The 21,945-nt window shown below is 40.2% G+C and overlaps 1 protein-coding gene across 1 annotated transcript in view; it reads right to left on the bottom strand.

Moving 5' to 3' along the window:
- The window catches only part of LRRCC1 (leucine rich repeat and coiled-coil centrosomal protein 1), a 110,318-nt gene extending 89,216 nt beyond the window's left edge, over nucleotides 1-21,102 (bottom strand). Inside the window, exons 1-7 of the mRNA XM_082258515.1 lie at nucleotides 21,014-21,102; nucleotides 17,338-17,543; nucleotides 14,353-14,418; nucleotides 5,810-5,977; nucleotides 3,183-3,355; nucleotides 2,212-2,427; nucleotides 1,457-1,650 (exon numbers count right to left, since the gene is read on the bottom strand). Coding sequence (XP_082114641.1) covers nucleotides 1,457-1,650; nucleotides 2,212-2,427; nucleotides 3,183-3,355; nucleotides 5,810-5,977; nucleotides 14,353-14,418; nucleotides 17,338-17,543; nucleotides 21,014-21,072 — 1,082 coding nt within the window. The 5' untranslated portion in view covers nucleotides 21,073-21,102. The remainder of the gene's footprint in view (nucleotides 1-1,456; nucleotides 1,651-2,211; nucleotides 2,428-3,182; nucleotides 3,356-5,809; nucleotides 5,978-14,352; nucleotides 14,419-17,337; nucleotides 17,544-21,013) is intronic.
- Between the last annotated feature and the right edge of the window lie 843 nt (nucleotides 21,103-21,945).

Genomic DNA, 21,945 nt, shown 5'->3' with positions numbered 1-21,945 from the left:
TAAAAGCATGAAAGAAGCTGCTACACAGTAAGAGAACCACATCTGCTACTAGAGGTGCACCGAATGAACATTTTGGTGCCGAAACCGAAAACTCAGTAAGCACTTGGCCAAAATTTTAAATTAAAAAATAAATAATATATATATATATATTTTTTTTTTTCAATATATAGGACTACTCCCATTGGAGCTGCTGAGTGTGGGTTCCCCTGGGTTGCCATTAGCAACAGCAGAACATTCTGACATATTTCCAAGTGTTTTTGCCTCAGCCAAGAATCAGTCCAGTTTCTTTGGCTTCTATGTTTTATTAGGAACTTGGATAGAAGGAATGAGTGGGATACTCCAACTGAACTATGCACAATAGGCAGGGAAAATCCCAAAAATTGCTGATTAACGCTGGTTTAATGCTGGCTAACGCTATGTTGAGCTAGTCACGGCTAGGCCGCTGATTTACTTTGCCCTTGGCTGTGAAAGAGTCCTTAAAGGTTCTTGAGGTAGCTAATCTTTAAGGTAATACTGGAAAAGAAGGGTGGCGCTCACTGGTGTCTATAAAATACTATCCTCTATGGATGGAAGACTGGAGAGTGTCTCTTAAGTAGAAATGGCATTTATTGAAAAATTACAAATAAACATTAAAAATGATGCCACACCAGTCCCAACAAGCCGCGCACAGCGTCCCCTTTCAGCTCAACAACAGCGCAAGTGTGCTATTTGAGGTACTCCATCCCCTATTAGCCAGGAAATCCATAAGTGTGACGCTTGTAGATCCTCAGACAAAAGACAGTCTTCACACTAGTCCGCTGCACTTCCGTTTTGATGTTAAAAATCTTGCTTGCTGTATTTTTGGTCAGTTAACAAAACCACACCAAAAATGCACCTCCCCATTAAAATGCATTGAAAATAAAGCAAGACCACATCAATAACACACCTGTGTTACATTGCAGTTTTTGAGTCACATGACCTATGAAAAACACACCATAAGCACAGTAAAAATGTGGTAAAGGCACGTCAAAATCGCATGCTTTTATGGTGCCATTATCAGCACCTTTTTCTCTATCAGCAAAAAGCTGACACCATTTTCGCCCACTGAAATTACGGTGCATCTCTATCTGCTACCCTTTAAATCATGTTTTATTCTACTATACTTGATAAATATTAGATTTGATTAATTGGTTACTAGTACCATTTCCTTAACCCTTTTGTGACCTGAATGTTTTGAAGCTTGGATGCCCAGACCAAGTTTAACAGTATCAGTATGTATCCGTTACATTGACAAAAACATTTTGATAATAATTTTTCAATTTGGCATTGGGCCTGAGAACTAGGAGCATATACACTTGTACATTACGAGTTCCTTTTCTGCAAGATTAATAGATGTTCTCACAGAAATTGGCATTTTCACGTGGACCTAAAAAGGAACACGTAAACAAGAAGAATGAGAGATTAGCCACAGGGATACCTAGTTGAAGTTCGGGTCTTTGATTGCTGATGACCGTTTTGTTTCTGTGACTGTCTATTCCTAGAAGCAGGAATTTTGCTTCTTTTAATTACAGATGTCTTTACATTTTCCTTCTCACTTTCAAAGTCACTCTCAGTTGTGGGGTCAGTGTCTCTTTTGGGTTTCACAGGAGTTTCTGGCTTGGGTTGTGGAGCCTGTAAAGAAATATTACATTAAAAGATGCCACTTTAAAGCTGAACTCCAAGAATTCAGCCACTTTCTAAAATATGCTGGAATATGTCCCATGAGGGGCATGCCAGCTTCTGGACTTACCTCTTTAATTTACAATTGACATTTTTACTGAGCCCTGGGAGCATCGTTATTGCTATACTCCCAGTATTCCAACATTGGACATTCTGGTCTCAGGTTCTGTAGCGTCACACACAGCTGCTGTGTCAGCCCCATTACCCCTCTTGCCCAATCAAAGAGTGCTCTGTATTATGGGACTTAATTTACAAAATACAAAGCCTTCTGTGAATGGACAGGGGAGAGTTGGGTCGGGTAGAGCTGTTGCGGTATGAGAAAGTAGCATATCTCCAGTCAGAGCTCTGGGAGTGTTGTTAAAATTGTACTGCCAGAGCTTCGTAAAACTGTCAACTGTAAATAATAAAGAAGTCCACAAGGTGGCATGCCAGCACATTTTACAAAGTACCAGAAATCCTAGAGTTCAGCTTTAAGTACATCACAAAATGAGCCACAACCAAGGTAAGACAAACCTTCAGAAGTTCCGATATCTGCTCCTCCAACTTCTTAATCCTCATTTCACGCAGGTTGCTGGTGGAATTGTGATGTTTGGTGGACTCTTGGTCTGATGAAGTCGTAGCATCTATACATCTACTCAAGTGCCCTGAACTCAGGCCAACAGGCCTCTTCAGATACTGCGATAAAACCTGATCGATTCGAGGTGTTAGGACAGGACCACTTGTTGAGCTCTAGTTATAAAATAAATGTGGAGTGGATAAAACATTTAGCAATTGTATTTTTATCCCTGAACTTACAAAAAAAGATATATTGCCTTTAAATAGTGCTCTGTGTCAAAGGCATTAAAAGCCTATCTTTGGCCTAAATAATAAAAAAAAAAAAGGAGTAGCAATACTAAAGGCCCTGTACACACAAATGCCAAACCAAGGACTGTAAGAGTATTTTATTTAATAGGCATTATGAATACAGATAAGTGTTGTAGCTTACCAGTCCTTCGATGTGGCAGTGATTTTCTTTTTTTAGTTTAAAAACATTTTTTAAACAAGCACTTAAATATTGTAATAAAAAACAGTGCCCTTGTCACTTCCTGTTAGCTGAACCGAAAGTGCAAGCAACGTTATCTTCCTTTTGTAAACTATTTATCTCCTCACCCTCTAGTAATGTAGAACACAAGACCTTTTTGAAGTCCAGTCTGGACGACAACCATGGCTCTCGCTCTCCCTCAAGATACAGTGGGGTAAGTGAGTATAGCCACAGGTTAGGAATTGTGTTATTCACAGGACCAAGGTGAAAGTTAAAAAATCCTGAAAAAAAAAAAAAAAAAAAAAAAAGGTAACTAAAAAAACAAAGAGTGCAAGCCCCATATCTGAGAGTCAGAAAAAAAAAAAAAAAGAAGAAGGACTAGGGCATTGCTCTGAACCACTATTTTGATGCTTACTAACATTTTCTAATCTCCAGTAGAGAATCAAAAAAGGGAAAGTGGTACCTTTAATTCTTTGCTGCCAGGATCATCATCACAGGTGATCAAATATTCCAGGAAGTCAAGATTGGGGACATCTAAAGACTCCACATCAAACCCAAAAACAGGCTCGCCTGATCTACTAACACCATCCAGAGCTTTTAACTGTGGCAGGTTTCCAAGAACCACATTTCGGTATCCTAAAGACAAAAAGTTTTTGCAATGAGAGTTTAGGCAATTTAGGATAATCTCTAAATTACACATGGTGACAACAGTGCAAAAATCTGATGAATTTACAAGCAGAAAAATAGTAGCAGAAATAGAATGATAGATTTTCCAAAAATTAGGAATTTAAAGGAACATTTACAGTTTTCAGCATCTCCTCTAACATTTTATTTTTGCTCATGGCTGATGAGGCTAAACAACTAGAATTTCCCTACATGAAGGTGCCCGTGGACAAAAGATGAGTGTTTTTGCCTGTTTTCAGCCAGATCGGGCAACAAATGAATGTCTATGAGGCAGCTGCAAACACCATTGAAATTAAAAGTATAGTTTGCAATGAGCTCAGATGCTGAAGTAATCCTTGCAGTCTTAAAAAAATAGGCTAAAGTGAAATGAACCAAAGAGCATATTATGTTGATTGGTCTTTGTCTTCCAAATAGACTTTATAAAACACAGGGCTCCAGCCAGCTTATAAAACGATCAAAGTGTTAAATGGGGTCTCATCTATATCTACCTTTTTAGAAAAAAGGAATATTGAAAAAAATACCCGCGCTTAATGCGCTTGCAACAAATGTGTATCAAAAATATATATATAATATATATATAAAAATAATATATATTGCACGCTTAAATTATGAAAAAACTCATATGTGCCATAGACAATATTACAACATGTGTAACTCAATCCCGCTGTAAAGAAAGAATGTTATACACCATATCCTGTAAAGGAAATTAATAGTGTCCACGATGTATCAGTCTATGTTGGGTGTAATGTTACACCATATAGGGGTGTAAATCCAGGGTTCCAAAATAATCAAAATTCCAGGCAAGGTGATAAGTTGGTGATAGGGATTCTTATAGGGGTCTCCACAGTGCTCAGGGAAGGTATGTCAGAAGGCTCACCAGAAAGGTTGGATCCCCTCTTACCTTACGGCAGGGAGATCATTCAAGCTTATGGACAGTAGGATTTCTCTTCCCAGAACAGAGAGCTGTACTGCTGATCCTCACGTCACTCCTGGATATGGATTCCGTTAAGCTTAACATAGACTGATACATTGTGGACACTATTAATTTCCTTTTTACAGGATTTGGCGTATAACATTCTTTCTTTACAGCGGGATTGAGTTACACATGTTGTAATATTGTCTATGGCACATATGAGTTTTTGCATAATTTAAGTGTGCAATATATTATATATATATAATTTTGATACACATTTGTTGCAAGCGCATTAAGCGTGGGGTATTTTTTTTTCAATATTCCTTTTTTTCTAAATTTCACTTTTGCCTGTCCTTGACAGGAGGAGTTTATTGCAGCTGCACTTTAGTGATTTATTTATATATTCATTTATTCTAATTTTATTTTTCTATTTATTTAATAATTTATGGTGCATATATTTAATTATTCAAGGTTACCCATAGGCGCAGGTGCACACCCTTAATTTATATCTACCTTGGTCAGGGAACCATGGGGAAAAAAGCAGTCCCCCTAAAGGAGTGTTCTGACATGAAGCGCCTTGGGTAGAGCTTACATATGACTTCATTGTACACACCAGAGTCAAGCAGCGGTGCGATTGCCATTTTTTGATGTAGCACAATGATTGATTTCTATCCTTGTGAGTAGATTTACATAGTAAAACTTGGACTTTATTTTTTTTGATACTGGGCCATGGAGTTTAGGCCTGTTCTCTCTGAGTGACAATACACCGAGATTGAGGTGGAGAGCTGCCAGGGTCCTAGGCGAGATGCTGGAGCCATCTATTGGTACAGGCTGCTGACGATACATCCCAGGCTGCCACTGCTGAACCTGGGTTTATTACATCTGCGCTAGATCTACCTCTTATAGTTTAGGAGGTCGGATCTTTCCGGTAAGTAGTTTGTACACTTGAAGGTGGTGGAGCACTTTTGAGAGATATTTTATGTGGTTGGATCTTTCACTGCACCAGTCTTGGGACATTTTATGAATTTTTGGACTTTTTAAATTATTCAGTATATTTATTTGGTTATTGCACAAATTGCATTTTTAGTCACCCGCATATGCCGTATGGAATTTGATTCTATTGAGTTTGGAGATATGAATTGATACATTTTGATCACAAAATTAATTATAATTTTTTTATATCTAATCTTTATTGCATGATAATTCTGTTACACAACATGCACCAATTTCATTTAACATTTGATTTATATTGCTGGATGATTGCACATAGCAATATTGTTTTATAATTACATTTAAAGAGACGGCACACCCATTTAATAATTTAAACCATTTAAGAATCCATTTAATAAAACAAGAAACGTACATGTTGCTGTGGCCATCTCAAGTCGCTCAACATCTACCTTCAACCACTAATCCCTTTGTCTGTAACAGTGTAACATGTTTTTATTATAATAATGTAGTTTACAAAAGAAAAAAATGATTGCACTGGTTACCTGCTACAAAACAAACAGGGTTGCCTTTGCCATCCTGCTGCAATGAAAGGTGAGCCAAAGACTGTAACCCCACCATACTCTGTAGTACATGGTCCATGCTATTAAGGTGGTTGCTATGGAGATAAAGGTGGCTAAGCTTGTGATTCCATCCATGGAGTGGAATCAAACCTGGAAAACAGGAACAAGACATCAAATACACATGAAATCCAGCTAGCTATGTAGATGAAATTTATATTCAGCAACAGCTACAATTTATTATGGTGGTAACTTGGGTTCCTACAATCCTTTCAACATGCACTTTTGGGTCCCATTGATTTTTAATGGCACCTCAAAATGCAGTGCAGTTTTGCTGCAATTGTCGCACATTAGATCGCAAGGGGAAACTTGTCATCCAAAAAAAGAGCAGGAGCTTCTTTTGGGCGACAAGCTTTGCGCAATGCGAAAATTATGGAAAAACTGCACCACGTGCCGTTAGGTACCATCACAAGCAATTAGCGCTCAAACACACGTGGTGTGTTTTGCCACTATTGCAGTACAATTTAGAAATGCAGGCAGAACGGCTCCCAAACCACCAGATGTGAATGGGGCCTAGAGGTGATGGATGTGTTATACAGCCATCTCACGTCACTTCATCCTATGTCTATTGTTTGTATGTGCTTAGAATTACAGGGAGGGGATGCCTCTATCAAACAACATGTAATAGTCCCCAGGAGAGGTGGTGATAAGTTCAGACTTCTGTGTAAAAAGGAGGTTTTCTGGATCTTCCGTCTGGGTACACGGAAACCTGTAGGGCTCAACCATGAATGGGATGGGTCACATTTTTATGAATAAAGTGAATCCTAGGTTTTTGCTACTGGTGACTCCGATAGACATTTTTTCAAATTTTTCCTAGCTTTTTCTAAAAATTGGGTTCCATTTTTTTGTATTCAGTCCTTAATATGATTCTTATAATGTTTTGTATTAGTTTATCTGTTAGTCTCTGCATTTGCATTCCTAAACAGGGGTGGTTATCTGCCAATTATTGGCAGCCGCAAACCAATTGTTTCACACAGATTGTTCCAATCACAAGTAATTGTTGCATATACAATATCTCACAAAAGTGAGTACACCTCTCACATTTTTGTAAATATTTTATTATATCTTTTCATGTGACAACACTGAAGAAATGACACTGAATGTAGAGTAGTAAATGAACAGCTTGTATAAATTAGTTTTCCCTCAGAAAAACTCAACACAGCCGGCAACAAAGTGAGTACACCCCTAAGTGAAAATGTCCAAATTGGGCCCAATTAAACATTTTCCCTCCCCTGTGTCATGGGACTCGTTAGTCTTACAAGCTCTCAGGTGTGAATTGGGAGCAGGTGTGTTAAATTTAGAGTTATCGCTCTCACGCTCTCATACTGGTCACTGGAAGTACAACATGGCACCTCAAGGCAAAGAACTCTCAAGATCTGAAAAAAAGAATTGTTGCTCTACATAAAGATGGCCTAAGCTATAAGAAGATTGCCAAGACCCTGAAACTGAGCTGCAGCATGGTGGCCAAGACCATAAATCGGTTTAACAGGACAGGTTCCACTCAGAGCAGGCCTTGCCATGGTCAACCAAAGATGTTGAGTACATCTGCTCAGCGTCATATCCAGAGGTTGTCTTTGGGAAATAGACAAATGAGTGCTGGCAGTGCTGTGGGGGGGGGCGCATGGGTGCCATCCCAGAAGAAAGCCTCTTCTAAAGATAATGCACAAGAAAGCCGTAAACCATTTGCTGATGACAAGTGGACTAAGGACATGGATTACTGGAACCATGTCATGTGGTCTGAAGAGACCAAGATAAACTTATTTGGTTCAGATGGTGTCAAGCATGCGAGGCGGCAACCAGGTGAGGAGTACAAAGGCAAATGGGTCTTGTCATGGTCTGGGGCTGCATGAGTGCTGCCAGGCCCTGGGGAGCTACTGTTAATTAAGGGAACCATGAATGCCAACATGTACTGTGACCTACTGAAGCAGAGCATGATCCTCTCCCTTCAGAAACTGGGCTGCAGGGCAGTATTCCAACATGATAACGACCTCAAACACACCTCCATAATGACCACTGCCTTGCTAAAGAAGCTGAGGGTAAAGATGATGGACTAGCCAAATATGTCCCCAGACCTAAACACTATTGAGCATCTGTGGGGCATCCTCAAACGAGAAGTGGTGGAGCGCAAGGTCTCGAACATCCACCAGCTCTGCAATGTCGTCATGGATAAGTGGAAGAGGACTCCAGTGACAACCTGTGAAGCTCTGGTGAACTCCATGCCCAAGAGAGTTAAGGCAATGCTGGAAAATAATGGTGGCCACACAAATTATTGACACTTTGGCCCAATTTGGACATTTCCACTTAGGGATGTACTCACTTTTGTTGCCAGCGGTTTAGAGACTAATGGCTGTGTGTTGAGTTATTTTGAGGGGACAGCAAATTTACACCGCTATACAAGCTGTACACTCACTACTTTACATTGTAGCAAAAAGGGTCATTTCTTCAGTGTTCTCACATGAAAAGGTAATAAAAAATATTTACAAAAATGTGAAGGGTGGGTGTGTGTGTGTATATTATATATATATATATATATATATATATATATATATATATATATATATATATATATATATATAGTTGTGCTCATAAGTTTACATACCCAGGCAGAATTTATGATTTCTTGGCCATTTTTCAGATAATATGAATGAGAACACAAACTTTTCTTTCACTCATGGTTAGTGTTTGGCTAAAGCCATTTATTATCAATCAACTGTGTTTACTCTTTTTAAAATGATGACAACAGAAAACTACTCAAATGACCCTGATCAAAAGTTTACATACCCCAGTTCCTAATAACGTGTATTGCCCCCTTACATCACTAGACGCATTTCGCCCTCCTCCTTGGGCGTCATCTGTAGCGAAACGCATCTAGATATTGGCTGAGCGTACCACGTCACGCACTACATCACTTCCGGCCGGTGGAGCGCACGAGAGCAGCTAACCACTGCGCCGAGCACTGCCAAATCTTTTATATGTTTGTAAGTAGCTTTCTTTTACCTTAATAAATGAATTGTCATAACGTACTTCATCATGGATGGTTTTTTGTCTCTATGGAGGGCACTCTGTATACACGGGCACCCACTATAAGGATCTCTCCCAACATTTGTTATCCAAAAGGCTGCATCCACAAGGATCTCTGGAGATATCAAGAGATTATAACCAACCGCCCGATATTCATCTACTTGTGGTAAGTAGGGAACCACAAGGGGGAGCACCAGCACTTTATTCAAGCAAGTGGAGCACAGCAGCACTTTTGAAATATGCACTTAAGAACACTTTCTATATTTATTTATTGATTTATTTTTTGATATATTTATTTTTTGATCAATTTTCATTCAAGACAGTAGAAAGGACTTTGTTTGTATTTGTTGATTATGTGATTAGTATTGCTACTTTTGCACATGTATTATTTGCACAGTTGTGGAACCATTACACAGGTAGCAGCGCTGATTATTTTGTTCACTTATCACAATAAAGGCACCAGCACTTTACTTTCTCAGCAGCAGCTATAATCGCATATCACCACATACTATTTATTTATACTATTTTTATTTTTTATTCACCACAAGCACGAGGTTATTTAGCTCTTATCTTTATCTTCTCAGATGGTAAGCGCCGGTTCACATTGCAGCGACGCTACTTCGCACCGCGACCTCGGAGGTCGCGGTGCGAGCAGCGCGCCGCGACCTCGGAGCGGCCGCCACGGACTTCATAACATTGAAGTCTATGGCGGTCGCCTCCGGGTCGCCCCAATGAAGCTCCGGACCCTTTTTCTAGGTCGGAGCGACTTGTATCGCTCCTATTAGAACGGGTCCGCAGCTTCCCTATGGGAGGCAACCAGCGGCGACCTGTGAGGCGACCAGGTCGCCTCACAGGTCGCCCTAGTGTGAACCGGCACTAAAGCTGCCCATTCTTCCTGGCAAAAAGCCTCCAGTTCCTGTAAATTCTTGGGCTATCTTGCATGAACTGCACGTTTGAGATCTCCCCAGAGTGTCTCAATGATATTGAGGTCAGGAGACTGAGGTGGCCACTCCAGAACCTTCACTTTATTCTGCTGTAGCCAGAGACAGGTCGAGTTGGCCTTCTGTTTAGGATCATTGTCATGTTGGAATGTCCAAGTACGTCCCATGCGCAGCTTCCGGGCTGACAAATGCAAATTTTCCTCCAGTACTTTTTGATAACTTACTGCATTCATCTTGCCATCGATTCTGACCAAATTTCCTGTGCCTTTGTAGCTCAAACATCCCCAAAACATCAGCGATCCACCTACGCATTTTACATGGAGGCCTTTCATCATAGTCCTTGTTGACTCCTCTCCAAGTGTAGAGTTTATGGTTGTGGCCAAAAAGCTCAATTTTGGTCTCCTCACTTCAAATGATTTTGTACCAGAAGATTTGAGGCTTGTCTCTGTGCCGTTTGGCGTATTGTAAGCGGGATACTTTGTGGCATTTGGATAGTAATGGCTTTCTTCTGGCGACTCGACCATGCAGCCCATCTTTCTTCAAGTGCCTCCTTATTGTACATCTTTAAACAGCCACACCACATGTTTTTAGAGAGTCCTGTATTTCACCTGAAGTTATTGTATTTGTGGGTTTTTCTTTGCATCCCGAACAATTTTCCTGGCAGTTGTGGCTGAAATTTTAGTTGGTCTACCTGACCGTGGTTTGGTTTCAACAGAACCCCTCATTTTCCACTTCTTGATTAGAGTTTGAACACTGCTGATTGGCATGCTCAATTCCTTGGATATCTTTTTATATCCCTTTCCTGTTTTACAGTTCAACTACCTTTTCCCGCAGATCCTTTGACAATTCATTTGCTTTCCCCATGAATCAGAGACCAGAAACGTCAGTGCAGCACTGGATGAAAGATGCAAGGGTCTGTCAGGAGTCCAGAAATTCATTTACCTTTTATACACACACACTAATTACAAGCAAACAGATCACAGGTGAGGATGGTTACCTTTAATAGCCATTCAAATCACTTTGTGTCAACTTGTGCGCATGTTATCAGGCAAAAATCACCAGGGTATGTAAACTTTTGATCAGGGTCATTTGGGTAGTTTCTGTTGTCATTACGATTCAAAAAAAGTAAACACAGTTGATTGATAAATGGCTTCAGCCAAATACTAACCATGAGTGAAAGAAAAGTTTGTGTTATCATTCATATTCTCTGAAAAATGGCCAAGAAATCAAATTCAGCCAGGGTATGTAAACTTATGAGCACAACTGTATATATATATATATATATATATATATATATATATATATATATATATATATATATATATATATATATACACACACACACATCTCACAAAAGTGAGTACACCCCTCACACTTTTGTAAATATTTTTTATTACCTTTTTCATGTGACAAACGCTGAAGAAATTACACTTTGCTACAATGTAAAGTAGGGAGTGTACAGCTTGTATAGCGGTGTACATTTGCTGTCCCCTCAAAATAACTCACACAGCCATTAATGTCTAAATATATATATATATATATATATATATATATATATATATATATATATATATCTATCTATGTGTGTGTGTGAGCTATGACTAGGCTGCTAAGGGAGCATAAAACGCGTTCCTCTCCGTTTGTGTATTTGGACATGTTTTTATGGACGTGCTTAAAAAAAGAAGATGATGTTACTGGATGTGCAGACAACCAGAATTCTTTTTTTGCTCATTGGAATCCGTGATGGACTGCACCTGGATTGTGTGTTAGTGGAGGTGGAGATGGGAGACTAACCTAGAGTTCACACACACACACACACACACACACACACACACATCTAAAAAAGGGAAACCATAGTATTTTTTTTCCCCCGAGTTTAAAGGGGAAAAGGTAGTACAAAGACAATACTTGGTTACATAGAAATAGGCAAAACATAGTAACTGAACAGGAATCATCAAATCATGGATGTAACTTATGAGGTTTTTAACATAAAGGCAAGGTCTAGGGGTAGTGTTACCCCCATTGTAATCCCTTGTGGGGACGTCAATGGGGCATCAGGGGTTTTTCTTTTATACATGTAGAAGGTTTGGGGTCTAAGGAATACCTTTATTGACTAAAGTACAGTGGACCTGAACTTAAAAGTGATGATTTGCTTTGTTCTAGGGTGCATCTAGAAATGTTAATTGTGCCTTAGTGTAATCTGAAAAAATTTACCTTTTGTATGCTCCTGAAAAACAGCAATTCACTTCCTGGTATGTAGAGTCATGACCCGGATCCTAGTTCTGGTGTTTTGCTTCATCATTAGTAAACCTTACTCTACTTATACAAAGTTTGGTATCAATTTCATTCAAAATGTAAAGTTCATCTTTTCAGAAAAAAATGAAGGTGAACACAGTACACCCTTTCCCCCTGGTTCCCACTGTATTTACCTCTATAGGTGATCAGCTGTCAGTGCCCATGCAAACTGGTGCAGCGGTCCGGGGATTTGAAACCCTCGCTTTTCTTCCTATTCTTTCTGCAGCTCTTCCAGAACGGAGCAGAGCAATTTTGATTGGTCAGTAGCGGCACCAAGCATCTCTCTGATCTGTCCTGGAAGCTCTTCAGAAACGGAGGGAGGAAAGGAGGGATTTTAAATCGCCGGACCAACAGCGAGGGTGCCTAGGTACTTCTGTGCCTACTGCCCTTTAGCTGTATATGTGCAGTGTGTGATCTAAGACACTGCTGCCTCTGACAGCTGGTCTCATAAGATTTGATGTCATCACTGTGTTGTTCACCGTTCTCCTTGCTGGCAGCTTGGACATGAGAAAGCAAAACCACTGCCTCTACCAAGATAACCTACTGTACACAGAGACACAGTGCAGAACAAGTCATTGTATCATTCCAGCTATGGGGAAATATCAGCTGTAGGGAGACCACAAGCAATAATGATTACTAATCATTTGCCCTATCCTTCCTTATACCCCCAAAGCATACCCTGTGCGAGGGCTGTGTTTACCCACATGGGTGAACACATTATATGACATTTTCGTGAGTGCATGGTTCCAAACGCAGACAGTGTGAGTTCGAGGACACACTACCTCACCCATTCCCAAATCCACACAGATGTCATATTGGGACCAGTGGCTGAAGCCATTTAGCTTCTGCGTTCCAATTAACATCAATGAGACTGCTTGAATGAGGTAACATCAATGAGACTGCTTGAATGAGGTTGCAGCGAACACCTGTGCATTCCCTTGTGGGTAAACACAACCCCCACACAGGGTACACATTTATGAGCCCTGTGTGATCGAGGCCCTAAAGTGATTGTAAAGGATGTTTTTTATTTTATTTATTTTATTAAAATAACATGTTATACTTACCTGCTCTGTGTAACTGGTTTGCACACAGCAGCCCAGATCCTATTCTTCTGGGATACCTGCCGACACTCTGGGCTCCACCGCTGCTGTTGATTGACCCCATAGTAAGCCGCTTGCTATGGAGGCACTTGTGTGGGCTCCTCACTCCCTCATCACGGGCTCAAATTGACAGCAGCAGGAGCCAATGGCTCCTGCTGCCGTATCTGAGCCAATGAGGAGCAAGAGAGCCTCAGGGAGGGAGCTGCATGCACCTTACTGCATAGAATGCAGCAGATTAAAAAAACTTCTGCCTTTATAACCACTTTAGGCATTATACACAATATAAATGTGAAAGGGATCAATACTTGGGTTCTAATATCTTAAATTCCTTACGCCTTTTTTCCATAGAATGCTCCCATAATTGGTAGGTGATCCGGTCACAGTAAGGGCTGTTTCTCTAAAATTGCCCAGCAGCTATGTTATGCAAAGAGTTTAGATTCAAACAGCTCTCAGCAAAGTCTTATTACTTTTGTGTGGAGACATTCATTTTTTAGATAGCACAGCAAGCTTCATTGAGCAGGTTCGGGAACACAGAACAAGAAAAGACAGTAAGGGGAGTAGGACACCAAACTTACTAATGGAAAGTAAATTCATGAGAACAATCAGGGCGACAGTCCTCTAAAAAACAGCTGGAAGGCATAAAAAATTTCTACAAACCTTAAAGGGAAAAGTTGGAAAAAAAAAAATCAGGAAGGAAGGAAGGAAGGAAGGAAGGAAGGAAGGAAGTTTTTTGAGCTATATTTCAAAAATATTTCAAATTGGAGGGCTTTACTCTAAATTAAATTACTTTATATGCAGCAAAGGAAAAAACAAACATAATAGATTGATACATTTATGGCTTGTTTTTTACTGTGTCTGGATTGACCAATAATACGTTCACACTAATATGTTAAAAGGCTTGAAAATACAAATCATTTCTGAAACGTGTGAGATGTAATATTATCATAAAGATGTTACTGTCACAACCCATTACACAAACAGAGATGATGAAGCGTTCTATTGCATTAAGATGTCTCGCCTTAAATGTCTGGTCATTAATAAAAGCTCTTCACTGGCAATTCACAAGCTAACAAAAAAAAATTGAGGAAACAGAGGTTGCAAATCCACTTACCACTAAGGTCATGTATGCGATTATAAGATAAATTCAGCTTCCTCAGATTTAATAACTTATTCAGCCCTAAGGTAAATCAGAAGAAAACATTTTAGAGATACTAAAAAAGTCTCCAGAAACAATGCACCAACAACAAAAGCTGAAATGAAGGCTCCATTCACACCTAAGCGTAGTGTAGCAGCCTGCTGCACCGTTTTTTTTTTTTTTTTAGCTTTTTTGTGTGTTTTTGTGGCATGTTTTTTGGGAGCGGCACTATTCATTTGAATGGGCCTCCCTCTACTCCAAAGAAGCTCACGTACCATTTTTGCAACCCTGCTCCCAATCCCAGCCGCCACCCTTCACCACACTATTCCCTGTTCAACAAGAGTCATTTTCTGTTGAAGGAGCTGATCTGAAAAGTCTAGGCCAAACAGCACTTGCAGATGCAAGCTCTGTGCAGATATGAAGAAGCAGCTTAGTGTGCATGAGGAAATCACTTTAAAGCCAGTCATTGGCTCTACAAAACCTGCACAGGCTGATGGCTGCTACTGCAGCCATCAGCTTGTGATCAAAAGGTTCACTCTTTGGACTTACATCGTGCACCCAAGGAGCTGAACTGGTTAAGTGATTTCTTGATTCAACAGGTCTGGCAGTAATCAGGCCTGGGTGTGGGCAATTTAACTCTTTTCAAAAATGTGGTAGACCACAGTTCATGTATTATTTAGAAAAGGGAGGGTGTGGGGGAAATTACTTTTTCACATAGGGCCAGGCAGGTTTGGACAGCTTTTTTCCCTTAATAAATTGAATCATTTAAAAAGTGCATTTTGTATTTACTCAGGTTATCTTTATAGAATATTAAAATTTGATGATCTAAATCATTTAGGTGTGACAAATGTGCAAAAGAAATAAAAAAAAAAAAAATCAGGAAGGGGCAAATTCTTTTTTACAGCACTGTAGAGGAGGAAACCACATAATTCGAGAAATGCTGTCCACCCATATTATTAATAACTAAAGGCGAAAGATGTGGCTGAATTTCTTCTTCATTAGTTATCTTCCCCTTTCCTTCACAATAAAGGAGCAGCAGTACACGTACAAGGCTCATGCATGTCTGTTCATTGCTGTAATCCTCTCAGATCACCATATCAATGTGGCAGAATCCACCAGGTGTTTACATCCAGTTGCAGATGCTAAGCCTATATAAAATCAATGATAGGCTGAGAGGCTCCATAGCTGCTCACATGTCATTGCACATGGAGAAATTGCCTGCAGTAAAGGATGAATGGCTCAGAATGCAAACAGTCTGTGTACAAACTGCGACCTCAAAAAGCTTTTAGCGCCTCTCAAAGCTAGAGAAATGAATGACTCCCCGGCAGTGCTCAGAACATGCTGAGTGTCCATGCTTACTAATCCAGGAGTGTCAGCAGAACGAGGGCGGGATGCCGCTTAACCAAACTGGTGCTCGTTAACGTGAATGGCCTCAGCCAGCGCTGCTCCAGCAGTCCCTCGATGCATATAACCCCACCCATCAGGGCCTACTCATAGACCACTATGACTAGGCCCCAGTTGGCAGGGCAAGATGCGTCAAGGGGCGTGACTGCTGGAGCAGTGCTGGATGAGGCCATTCACATTAACTAGCACGGGGTAGGTTGAGAGGCATCCTGCCCTCATTAGTCTGTGTACAGAATTGCTTATCTGTCCCCAGCAACAATTAATAGCTACTTGAGTGATCGCACACACAAACATTTGCAGACAATGTCCGTTATGGATTTATAGAGGATTCCTGCCCATAGCTAAAATGTTAACACCTGGGTACCCTTTGCAAAAATATGCTGATCTGGGTGATGTAAATGAGTCCATAAAGACATCCCTCACTACTTTTTGATAACTTTAATAGGCACATTAGCAAATGAAGAGCAGAACACCTAAGCAACTATAACAATTCAAAACAGACTCTTCTTCTAATAAAAGGCTGCTTTCAAACTGCTCAGTTGCAAAAATGCGGTAAAAACGCAAATGCGTTTTGAATCTGTAAAAAAAGGACACGTCTGAAAATATGCACTAAAAATGCAATATGTGCTTTTGATGCATTTTCTATTCATTTCAAATGGGAAGGTACCTTTTTGGTACGTTCTTTTAACAGCACCAAAAAATGCAGCAAGCGGGAGTTTTAGAAAAGTAACTGACCAGCAATAGACTGGTGTCAAGACTTCCATAGGATTTAATGGTCGTGCATTTTTCCGACACTTTTGACAAGGCAAAAAATGAAGAAAAACTGATCAGTGCGAAAGGGCCCTAAAGTTATACCAAGGCTCTCTGTCCTTGACAAGTTCCAGCAGCTTCGGTCTGTGTAATAATTGGTTTGTATACCTGATAAACTTTACAGAATCAGAGTTGAGCAGCAACTCATAGGAATCCTAACTCACTGATAAGGGTTCATGCTTTTTGCAATTTACCCTGTGCGATATATATATATATATATATATATATATATATATATATATATATATATATATATATTTTTTTTTTTTTTTTAAAGCGGATGATAGCCCGTAGACTTATTATATGTAAACCCTTCAACCTGGATAAGTGCAGATTTGGCAATGAAACACAGGTAAATACAATACACTACAATCAAAATTATTTAGTAATGGCTGAGTGATTTGGTTCTAAATTGAAAACTATTACAATTCATTGAGTGAATAAAAGAATGTGAAAATTGCCAAAACGCATAACCAGCCAGCTTACAACTGTAAGATCCTTAAAAACGAATCATTTCAATTGGCTTCTTTGGGGTACCACACAATGCCCTGTTTTACAGAATACGTCTATGTATCCTCTATCTTATAAGGATCACTCCTACTGGAAGCTAAAAAATCTTTCCCCCAAAGCTCTTCGCTTAGTTTCTAGTGCGAAGGATAAAATCCTGGAATATACTGTACACCCATATGTTACATACATCGTAGATAGAATACAATATAAATACACATTTATATACAAATCACACACCTTCTATTCTAGTGAGTTTGTTGCAGGACAAGTTCAGGCTTTGAAGATGTATCAGAGAATCAAGTCCTTCAATCCTGCTTATTAGGTTGGATGACAGGTCCAAATGCTGTAAATTGTGCAGGTGAGCAAGTCCTTCAATCTCAGAAATGTGATTACAGTGCAAATTGATTGAATGGAGGAATGAGTTCAAATGAATGTCCAACAGGCTGGTAAAAGAAAAGAAGTTGTAGTATACAGGACATACAGATTAAAGTCTTGAAATGTAAACCCTACTTGTCATTAACATATACACAATACATAAAATGCAGCACAATCACATAAATTACCATTAAATAATTATCAAAAAAAAACAAAAGTCTCATCTAAAATCCCCTCTTAAGCATCCATTAAAATCCACCACCAATGTGCTGTAATAGTAATCTCTTTAGTTCCCTCAAACTTCAGGTGATACATGCATCCACCCCATATGCACCCAATACCTTCTTTATTTGACCTCAATGTGAATCAAGGTCTCAATGCACTTGTTGCCCCACCATGGGCTTTTAGTTATCTGTGGCTGTAGGGGATGAAACTCCACCAGCTTTACTCCACCTTCCTCATTTTACCTCAATACGAATCAGGGTCTCAATGTGCTTATTTCCCTACCATGGGCTCTTTAGGCATCTGTGGCCAAGGAACATGAAACTCCTGTTCGCTTATATCTTTTCGCCAGCTTTACTCCACCTCAGGTAGGTATGCATATAAAATAAAATGGGACCAGGAAGAGTGCTCTCTGTATAGTACTAGTTTAATAAAAAGACATAGGTAACAGCAACCACAGTCAAAGTAGCTCACCAGTTCTGCTCTGGTTCCTATACGCGTTATGCTCCCAGTCAGGGCTTCAACAGTAGGCTTGTCATAAACATAGGGAATTCAAACTAAGCATACGATGAAGATCCATGAACAGAGATTGCCTTTAGTGAAAATGGAGTGGCAAACAATGAGTAGAACTTTGGGTTGTTGAAGTTACATCCAAATTTGTGGATATCCCTGGCCACATGACTACAATTCACTACTTACTATTAGTATTCTATTGTTATGGGTTACCTCACTGACCAGTAGGTAGCCTAGGGAGGTTAAAGGCGGAGGAATAAGACCAACTTTTACAACAAAAAGTCCTAGGGTCCTGGGAAGGGATAGAACCTAGGTTTCTACTGCTGTCTGTTTTGGGAAAATTACCTTTCCTTCAATTGCTCAGGGGAGGTAACCGACGAGATTGAAAATAAATCGGAATCTGCTGCACATGAATAAAGTTAGCTATAAATCCCTGAAGGAGGTTCTACCCTTTCCCTGAATTATCCAACAATAAAAAAAAGGTTTTGACTGGAGTTCCATGTTATAGTTTAGCTGATACTTTTAGGTTATTATCCAGTATTTTAATACTTTCATATCCCAAGATGCATTTAGAAAGCCTAGGCAACGTATGACCAGTATGAAGTTCCTCCACCCCAGGGAGCAAAATTTGAATTTCCAGTAAAGTAGTACTAAAGTTAAGTGGGTGGGATAACAATGGGGTGGGTGGGATTCTCTGACCAATCAGTGGCTAGTAGTGACTGCATGCAAAGGATTGTGGGATATGGTACATCTTGGAACCACAATCGAATAGGTACTGTTTTTGAGAGCCGTACCGTTCGGTTCCATGCAGTGGAAATACGCCGCCGTACCGTACCGATCCTACACTATACCATGCGGTACCAGCAGTGGAAAAGCACAAAAGCGAGCCGAACCGTTCGGTTCCATGCAGTGGAAAAGCGCCATAACACTGAACTGACACTATTAGAAACAAGTTATTTTGCCTGGAAACAGCTGACAGCACAGCCCCAAAACATCTGATGTGATCGAGTGCTTAAAAGTGGAACGAAAGTCTGGTTGATGGGCTCTTGCCTTAACATATACAGTGCCCTCCTTTAGAAATGAGAGGTCCACAGTCACCACAGGCCTTTGAGTCCCATGACAATCTTCTGTGACCAAAGAGGTCGTAACTCCAGCACATGCATACTGGAGTTTCATCATCCCCAACACCCTGGCTCTATTCCTAGTCCCCGATATATGCACAGGAAAACTGGAATTAGACTTACCGGTAACTCTATTTCCAGAAGTCTTCCAGGACAGCCCTTAACCGCTTGCCAACCGCTTGCGGTAGATAGACCCATACGTCGATACGAGGGAGCGGTCCTGGGGGAGAACCACTAGGTGCGGGGATGCCGATCCACGGGGGCCGGCGGCCGCGAATGTCACCAGGCACCCGCAATCACTCCCCGCTGAGAGAGAATGACAGTTGTAAACACAGCTGACCGTTGTTCTCTCTGAAATGATCACAGAGCCCCTGTGATTCTCCTATATAGGATCACAGGTCTCTGTGTTCATTTCACAAGTCCCTCCCCCCATACAGTTAGAAAACACTCCCCTAGGCTCACACTTAACCCTTTAATCACCACTGGGTTAACCCCTTCTCTGCCAGTGTCATTATTACAGTAAAAGTGCATATTTTTAGAAATGTTTACTGTAGTAATGTCACTGGTCCCCCCAAAAGGGTATAAAATGTCAATTAGGGGTATAATCTGTCCGCCGCAATGTCGCAGTCCCACTAAAAATCACAGATCACCACCATTACTAGTAAAAAAAAAAAAAAAAATGACAAATCTTTTCCCTAGTTAGGAGACGCGATAACTTTTGCGCAAGCCAAACAAAATACGCTTATTGCGATTTTTTAACCCCAAATATGTAGCAGAATACAAATTGGCCTAAAAGGATGAAACATTTAGAATTTTAACTTTTCTTTTGGGGAATGTTATACAGCAGAATATGAAAAAAATTGTTTTGGTTTCAGAATTGTCGCTCTTCTTTTGTTTATGGCGCAAAAAATAAAAATAGTACAGGTGAACAAATGCCACCAAGAGAAAGCTGTATTTGTGGGAAAAAAAGAACATCAATTTTATTTAGGTACAGCATCGCACGACCACGCAATAGTTCGTTAAAAGAACGCAGTGCTGAATCACAAAAAATGGCCTGGTCATTTAGGGGGCAAATCCTTTCGGCCCAGAAGTGCTTAAAGAACCTCTTAAAGAGCTAGTGGCAATGCGTTTCCTGTCCGGTTGGAGGAGCTCCATATCTTAAGGGCTGTACCGTAAAGACGACTGGGGACCAGTGGTTTCTCATGCATTAGGATGTATCCAGCCAATATTTCAAATGCAGTGCCATTCAAATCTAAATTCAAGTCCAAACCTAAAAGCATTAAACCATTATAACATGCACAGTACATATTAAAAAAGAATAGCGCACACATGCAAAAGAAAGGACTATCAAATATGAAGACAATCCATAAATAAAAATGGGGATTTGGTCCCACCATATGGCCATATCGTGCTCGTGCTCAAGCCCACCACTACGTCAAAGTACCCCATTGTCAGTGGGTGTACAGTACAGTAACCCGTAGAACCCGTAGAAGCCAGTCAGAAATTGCCTCTTGGAAAAAACTGATTGGTTACCATTTGTTACTGTAATTTTCACCAATTTTGTGTAAGCTGGATAAAGAAAGAGATGTGTCACTGGCAAAAATCACTGCATTCCAAAGTTCTTTTAGTCGTTGCTGCCATTTGTTTTAATCATAGCCAACTGATGCAGTCATACAGATTACCTGGTGATTTGCTTATCCATCAAGCTCAACTCCTTGTTACTAGGATCTCGGTCTGCCATCTTCCTTCTGAATGATCAGCAGCTCCTAAGTGTGGCAAGTTAAGTCCGTTTACATTTTCGAAGACAACATCCTTATTAGACACAGAACCCCCTGTGCACTAATCTATTGCTTCATACATTTCATAGTGTCTTGTATATTCTGGGAATCATAATATGTAGAGAAAAAAAAAAATGTATTAAAAGTAGATGTAAACAGCACAGTAAAAATAACTTGCTCCATCAAAAAGCTGCAATGAATTATTACCCCCTACCTATAATACATTTTTGCCTATAAAATTAGAATTCTTGGTTTGCATATATTCTAAAACATGTTTAATCTGGCCAACTGTGTCAAAGTGATCCGTCTTTGGCCAGTCCCTAGTCTTGCAGATTGCCAACCTCTTACTTAGCCTTGCACACATGATGAGAATATCGGATTTTTTCAATTTATGAAAATTTTCATATTTTTTTAAAAACACTGTACTTATTAAACGAAAACCATACGATCTGGTATTGTATGAGAAAAAAATGTAGTTTGTCCCTTCAGACAGTTGTGAAAGCTGAGTAATAATGATCAGATTATCGCATGATCGATTCAAAAGCGGTATTTTTTGTACAATTTGCTGATCATGTGTAGCTGCTGACTTTTAAAACACACTCACCTGTCCCACGATCCTCTCCCTCTCTTCTCGGTGGCACCGGCATCTCGTGTGGGCACCCGGCTGTGACAGGTTGTGGCTTCTCAACCGGGTGTGCACTGTGGCATGTCAGGGGGTCAGGAGTATTTAACCACTTAAGCCCCGGAGGATTTTCCAGCTAAACGACCAGAGGGTATTTTGCGATTCGGCACTGCGTGACTTTAACAGACAATTGCGCGGTCGTGCGACGCTGTAT

Source organism: Pelophylax lessonae (assembly GCF_965119305.1).
Source record: "Pelophylax lessonae genome assembly, chromosome: 5".
NCBI classification, from domain to species: Eukaryota; Metazoa; Chordata; class Amphibia; order Anura; family Ranidae; genus Pelophylax; species Pelophylax lessonae.
The sequence above is the reverse complement of the archived record's forward strand: the minus strand, read 5'-3'. Positions and strand labels throughout refer to the sequence as shown.